General features: G+C 52.8%; 1 protein-coding gene across 1 annotated transcript; it reads left to right on the forward strand.

Moving 5' to 3' along the window:
• Positions 1-327: 327 nt before the first annotated feature.
• On the forward strand, positions 328-2,342 carry LOC101314018. The gene is made up of 2 exons (XM_004306207.1): positions 328-1,485; positions 1,644-2,342. Exons 1-2 carry the CDS (start codon positions 328-330, stop codon positions 2,340-2,342), a joined length of 1,857 nt encoding a protein of 618 aa, XP_004306255.1.
• The last annotated feature ends 4,267 nt before the right edge of the window (positions 2,343-6,609 follow it).

Consider the following 6,609-nt stretch of genomic DNA (forward strand, 5'->3'; position numbering starts at 1 on the left):
TCTGGGAACCACAACATCCCACCTCGCGACGGTACCCCGCTTAAACTTTATATCACCGCTGCCGACTTGTCCATCGGCGGACTCCTGGCCCAAGACGATGTGAACGGGGTAGAACACGCTGTCTATTACCTTAGCAGGGTGTTAACTGAGTGTGAGACACGATACTCACCTATGGAGAAGTTGTGTCTTGCCCTATATTTTGCAGGGTGCAAGCTGCGCCATTACATGCTTGTTTTTACCACGGTTGTGATCGCTTAATTCGACCTGGTCAAATACATGCTCTCTCGCCCTATCTTGCGGGGACGTATCGGCAAGTGGATCTTAGCCATGTCCGAATTCTCGTTGCAATATGTTCCGCAAAAGGCAATAAAAGGACAGGCAATAGCAGATTTTCTCGCTCATCACCCACCCTCAGAGCTCAAGGCGTTTCGCGAGTTGGAATTCGCTGCTGTGGCACTCGCTCCATGGACCCTGTACTTTGATGGTTCACGGACTGATACTGCAACCGGAGCTGGGATAGCCATAGCCAATCCCGCTGGAGATCGCTTCTCCTACTCGTTCCAGCTCGATTTCAAATGTACCAACAACCAGGCTGAGTACGAGGCGCTGATCATCGGACTAGAGATTTTGTTGAATTTAGGAGTCCGCGAGGTTCAGATCTTTGGCGATTCTTTGTTAGTCATTAACCAGCTGGTGGAAAAGTTCAAGTGCTTAAGCTCGTCAATTGAACCATACCTGCGCAAGGCATTTGAGGTGTTGGATCGATTCGACGACGTCTACATCGAACACATACCGCGTGAGTTCAACTTCGCCGCCAACGAGCTCGTCCAGGTAGCATCCGGCCTCAACCTGCGCGACGGCGTGGGCGAGCGTTTGCTCAAGGTCGAGCGCCGTACTCTTCCCTCTTTCATCGCTAGGGGGCAGTTTCAGGCCGCCACCCCCGAAGTTGCAGCCTTGGACCCTATCGACGAGGATTGGCGGCTACCATTTATCGCCTACCTCCAGAACCCCAACGACGCCGCTCACTCCAGGCAGATATATTGCCTCGCCTTAAACTTTGTTTTACGCAATGGCGAACTCCGGCGGCGTGGGGAAGACGGAACCGACTTCCGTTGCGTGTATGGGAATGAAGCTAAACGTGTCATGCGCGAAGTACATTGTGGAGTTTGCGGTTCGCACCAGGCCGGGCAAAAAATGCGTTGGTTAATCCGTCGCAATGGGTACTACTGGCCAACCATTCTGAAAGACTGTATTGCCTTCGCCAAAGGTTGTCAAGACTGCCAGGCTCACGGACCAGTGCAACATATTCCCAACATCCCATTGCAGCCTATCATTAAACCTTGGCCGGGTCGCGGTTGGGCGATAGATTTCGTTGGCATCATTCATCCCCATTCTTCTGAGCAGCATAAGTTCATTATCGTCGCCACCGATTTCTTTACCAAATGGGTCGAGGCCGAACCACTCAAGGTTGCCTCCGCCAACTCGGTGCGCAACTTTATTTTCCGCAATATCATCTCCCGCTTTGGTATCCCGGAGTGCATCGTTACGGACAGGGGGGCAGCTTTCATGGCTGATTCAGTTGTTAAGTACTTAAACGACTACGACATCAAGCTTCTCCACACTCTACGCCATATTATGCACAGTCCAACGGCCAAGCGGAGGCTAGTAATAAGGTTATCCTCGGTATCCTCCGCAAGATGTTGGAGTTGAACCTGCGTGTCTGGCATGAGGAACTCTACCACACCTTGTGGGCTTACCGCACTTCAAAGCGCGGCCCGACGGATACTACCCCGTACGCTCTCATGTACGGTCATGATGCCGTCCTTCCCCTCGAGATCAATATAGCTTCACTCCGCGTTCAGGAACAGCATCAACTACTTGGCGAGGATTACGTCCAAGCTATGTGGCAGGAGCTTGAAGATCTCGACGAGCACCGCGTCGCCGCTTTCAACAATCTCATCCTCGAGAAACAACGCATCGCGCGTTCGTATGATAAAGTCACGCACGGACGAAACTATGCTGAGGGCCAAAAGGTGTGGCGCGCGGTACTCCCACTTGGGGACAAAACCGACGGTCGGGGCAAGTGGTCCGCTCGATGGGAAGACCCCTTTATTATTCATCGTATACTCCCCAAGGGAGCATACCACCTGCGCGACTTGGACGGCACCATCCATCGCAATCCTATTAATGGCCGTTTCCTCAAGCGCCACATTGCTGGAGTTTGGGAACGCGAGGATCCTCCACCTCCCCCAGGCCCCGTCGCTAATGTCAATAGTGTTACGCGCCATCGCGTTCTCGCTCCGCCGCCTAACACTAGGGGGCAATCCGGGGTAGAAGACTGATAGAGTACGTTATAACATACCAGCCTAAAAAGGCCAGTATAAGATTGGGGCCTATTCCAGAGGCCCTAAATAAGGATAACTCTGTTTTTCTTCATTTTCTGTAAACGTGCAAAGTCTAAACGCAAATGCCAGTACAAGATTGGGGCCTATTCCAGAGGCCCTAAAAAACAATAAATTCATTTATTTTGCTTTTTTGGCGTTGTTTCAATACAAGTTTCGAACATCGGCTTTGCGGCCGAAGCAACTACATTGACAGAAAGGGTGAAATTAGACTAGGTTTACATTCAGAAGCATAGATCTGCAGATATTGGAAGCCTCAACCCGTATATCTTGCAGGGTTGAAGAAGAGACTGCCCCCGCATCGTTCGTTTAAAGTCGGCAAATGCCCCGCTTCCATAGACCAGCACGAGCCTTGACACCGGCCTGGACCTAAGACAAAGTGTTGGGAAGCTAGAGGTCCACTAGACCTGGGTCCCTCATGCTACCGGTCATGCCTTGAAGGTGCTTGAAAGGCACTGACCAGAACCTGAAGCGCAAGCGGATGCGAAGCCTCGAGAACCTCATGTTTGGACAGAACAGCTGGTGCAAGGCAGAAGGTACCCAACCATTAGTTTGTCCAAACAAAGGTTTGACCTGAGAGTAGATTTTCAGAATCACTCCCGGCCTGAGAGTAGATTTTCAGACTCAGAGGGAACGAAGAGTGGAAATAAGAGGTGGGGGCTTTGCTTTAAGCAGGGACAAGAGGATATACAGAAGGGTATAAGAGCCCATGGCAAGGGGGCAAAGACTTAACTGGTACTTCGGCCCGGCCAAGCGTTTCTTTTTATAGGCAAAAAAGGCCGATTTTCCTTTTGACAAATGTCCTCCATGCAGCTATTTGCTCCGAAATATGAGCTTTGGAGATAAGGTCGGACGATTTATTCCATGGTGACTGCCCGCGTTCCAAGCGAGTAGTTACATTGGAAACTCCCACCGAATCTCGGAAGAAGATTTTTTCCTGAGAAGGCAGTTCTTACACAAGATTCGACAAAGAGCGGGAAAGATTTGATTTAATATTAATATTATTATAAAGGTTCATACAAAGGGGGCAAGGCGTTGATCAAGTCTAAACCCGCCTAGAAGCCCTATACAAATCTATGAGAAGGCCTTCTAAGGCCAACTCTTCAACATCCGCTTGGGCTTGGGTTTCGTCGGCAGCAGCAATAGCCGAGTCCAAAGCTTCCTGGGTCTCTTCCGCGGCCTGCACACGGGTTTCTGCTTCTTCAGCTCGGGCCAAGTTCTAGCGAGCTTGAGCAAGTTGAGCTTGCAGCTCCGCTATCTGAGCCTCCAGGGCCTCCACTTGCCGAGCATAAACAGTACACGGATTCTCTGAAGACGCCTTAGGAATCTCAGCGTCTTCGAGTTCGGCTAAAAGGGCTGCCATATGATGGTCTAAGGCTTGGCGGACTTTCTCGTGAGCAGCCGACTGGGCACCGGCATCTTGAACTCGACGAGCCTGCAGCTCGACAACGTCGATGAGTTCCAACACATGGTCTAGAGCAGGGTTGCTGTCGGCGAGGTGCCAAATCAGAGCTTCATGGGCCTCGCGGACACGCCTCACCAAGTCAAATACATTCATGTGGGGACCTTGGCGCAGTAGCCCGTGAAAGAAAACCCGGGCTAGGCGAATGGGCTCTGGATTGGCAGGCGGGGTGATCCGGGCCCGAAGACGAGCGGTCCGGGTAGCCAAAGAAGAAGCCGCCTCGCCGGATGTTCTCATTGGGGCCGGGGTGGTTGGTTCAACCTCTGCGACTGCCTCAATTTCTGGAACGGGCGTTGGGACCTCAGATCGAGTAGGGACTGTCGGTTCTTCGGTGGTCTGGACCGCTGAGTCTGGTTGCAGAGGAGAGGGCTCAAGCACCGGTTGCAAGTCCTTTGGCGGAACCGCCGAAGGGGCAGCAAAGTCAGAAAGTCGGGTGGTCTGGTCGAGATCTTCATCTTGAGCAGGAGCCGAGGTAGGCTCTAGAGGCGGGCCAGTCTCGCCTAGAGCGTCGGTTGGAGAGGGGGGTTGCACGGCGACTTCCTCGGTACCCGTGGTCTGATCCCCGATGTTTGGTTCCAGGATTGGGACTTCAACTATCTCTGTCTCTCCTTCAATGACAGCGAGGCGAGGTCGGATGCGGCGGCGGACCTGTCAAATACAAAGTTAGCAAATCGTTTGTTGGCTTTAATGAGTTTGGTTTGAAGAAAGGTCGCTTACCAAAGCGTGCTCTTGCCGATATCGTTCATCCTCTAGCAGCTCTTCTTCGTCCTCGACAGAGCGCTTCCGCGAGCTTTCGCCGCTTGTTGGCCGGGGAATGACGGGAGCAGTCTCGCCGTCATGGTTCGCCGCGGGCTCCTTTTGAGCAGGTGCTTTCCCTTTGTCTTCGACACCCTCAGGTCTTCTGACCGATCTCCGGCGGGGTGCAGACTGTAAAGGTAGATAGGAGAGTTAGGAGGAAACATTTTGTTGAAGTGGTAAAGGCGGTATGGAATTTACATAGTTGTTGGTTTACCTCGGGTGCGGGATCGCGTTCTCGGATGACGATCCCAGTCGAGCGGCGAATAGCAAGAACTGGTGGGAGCGTAAGCCTAGACCCTGTCGCAGCCTTTGGACTGCTCTCTTCCCGGTAGCGCTGGGCATCAAGAATGACGCGGTCTGACTCGCCCAGAGTGTCGTATAGAGGATAAAAGATGGCAGCAAAGACAACATTATCTAGGAACCCCCAATGGTTGTCGGACAAGGATCGCCACCAAGAGAGATAGGCGGGGTCAACGCCCAGTGAAGGCTCAATCTCGAGCAAGTCAGGAGTGAGAGAGAAAATGTTCTGCAGCGGGGTGACTCGGTCGGACTCGCCAATCTTCCTCCATACTTGTTCACCGAATGGAAGAGTGGGTAGGGGACCCCTTGAAAGAAGCCAAATTGTCTGGCGAAGTGGTTAGGGGCATATAGCTCGAAGCCTTGTTCATCCTCGGCGAGCTGAAGGTCGCAGCATGAGGATGCTCTCATGAAGACGGTCTTGGCGTCAGAGTCCGAATCAGAGCGAGGGAAGAAGCCCGTTGATAAGACTTCAGGGTGACACCGGCGAACCATCATATTTATGGTGGGAGGCGGTTCGAGTTGGTTGTACAAGATGGAGAGGCTGGCGAAGAAGGACAGGGGAGTCCGGTTCGCAGCGTTCTTGCACACCGCGAAGCCGAGCAGTTGGTCTTCGGGCAGAAATTCCAGCGGGGCTCGCCGGAAGAGCGGGAAGTACAGCTGCGTCCATAAGTCCAGGATCGACAGAGGGCCAGCAGAGAGATTGAAGGGTCTTAGGGACAGCATGTGCAGGGTTCGGTAGAGTGCGCCTAGTACGGGCTGCCCTAGCCCTACTTCGATCCCATTGTAGAGTGCCTCGGCCAGCTTTGTCCATTTCCCTGTAGGCTTGTCAGCACTGCCACAGAATATGAATTTATCAAGCCAATACTCAAGGAAAGCGATACCTCCTTCGTGTTGTTCTGCATGGCCGATGTAGAATTTCCTCCACACTCCATACGAGCCTTTCAGGGCGCGGCGGGCCCCCAGATTGCAGGAATGTGTAAACTCGGTCGATGCAAAGTCGCCTGGCGCATATGGCTTTGCATGAATCGGCAGTCCTGTGATGGTGAGGATGTCCAGCAGTGAGATACTCATTTGCCCGAAGGGGAAATCGAAGGTGTTGGTGGCGCTGTTCCATAAGTAGGCTGCGGCAGCAATGGGTGCTCGATCAGCATGAGGAGGCAGCGAGAAACTCAAGGCAATGGCTTTGTTGATGCCGGTTGCTTCCCAGATCGCTTGATCGGTCTGGAGGCGAGCCGTGTACCATGCCCGGTCCTCCGCGGTGACGCTGGGCCATTCCCCGACCCGGATATTTATATGAGAGTGGGCTTGGTGAAACCAGGAGGCGAAGTTTCCCGGTTCGCGACGCTGGACAAGGATTGGCCGGCGCACGGAGTCGGTGTAATGGTTCAGATCAGCGGCGGACGGAGGTTGTGAAGGGGTCGGACCGAGCAGGGCTGCCCCTGTTTCAAGGAAATAAATGGGTGTTCCTTGAGGAGGGTTCACTACCAGAAGAAAGACTTTAGCCGACGAAAAAAAAAAACAGGCCGATGAAACAATTTTTCGTCGGCTAAAGTACTTTAGCCGACGAAATTTTCCTTCGTCGGCTAAATTATATTTTCGTCGGCTAAAGTTCTTTATATTCGCAGATCTGGACAGCAGCTCATCTGA

Source organism: Fragaria vesca, linkage group LG6 (assembly GCF_000184155.1).
Source record: "Fragaria vesca subsp. vesca linkage group LG6, FraVesHawaii_1.0, whole genome shotgun sequence".
NCBI lineage: Eukaryota > Viridiplantae > Streptophyta > Magnoliopsida > Rosales > Rosaceae > Fragaria > Fragaria vesca.

Bases quoted from the DNA above. Each gene is read 5' to 3' on its own strand.
- LOC101314018 (XM_004306207.1), top strand. From the start codon at position 328: ATGTCCGAATTCTCGTTGCAATATGTTCCGCAAAAGGCAATAAAAGGA. The intron at 1,486-1,643 runs GTGCGCAACTTT...TATTATGCACAG, and splicing joins AGGTTGCCTCCGCCAACTCG to TCCAACGGCCAAGCGGAGGC.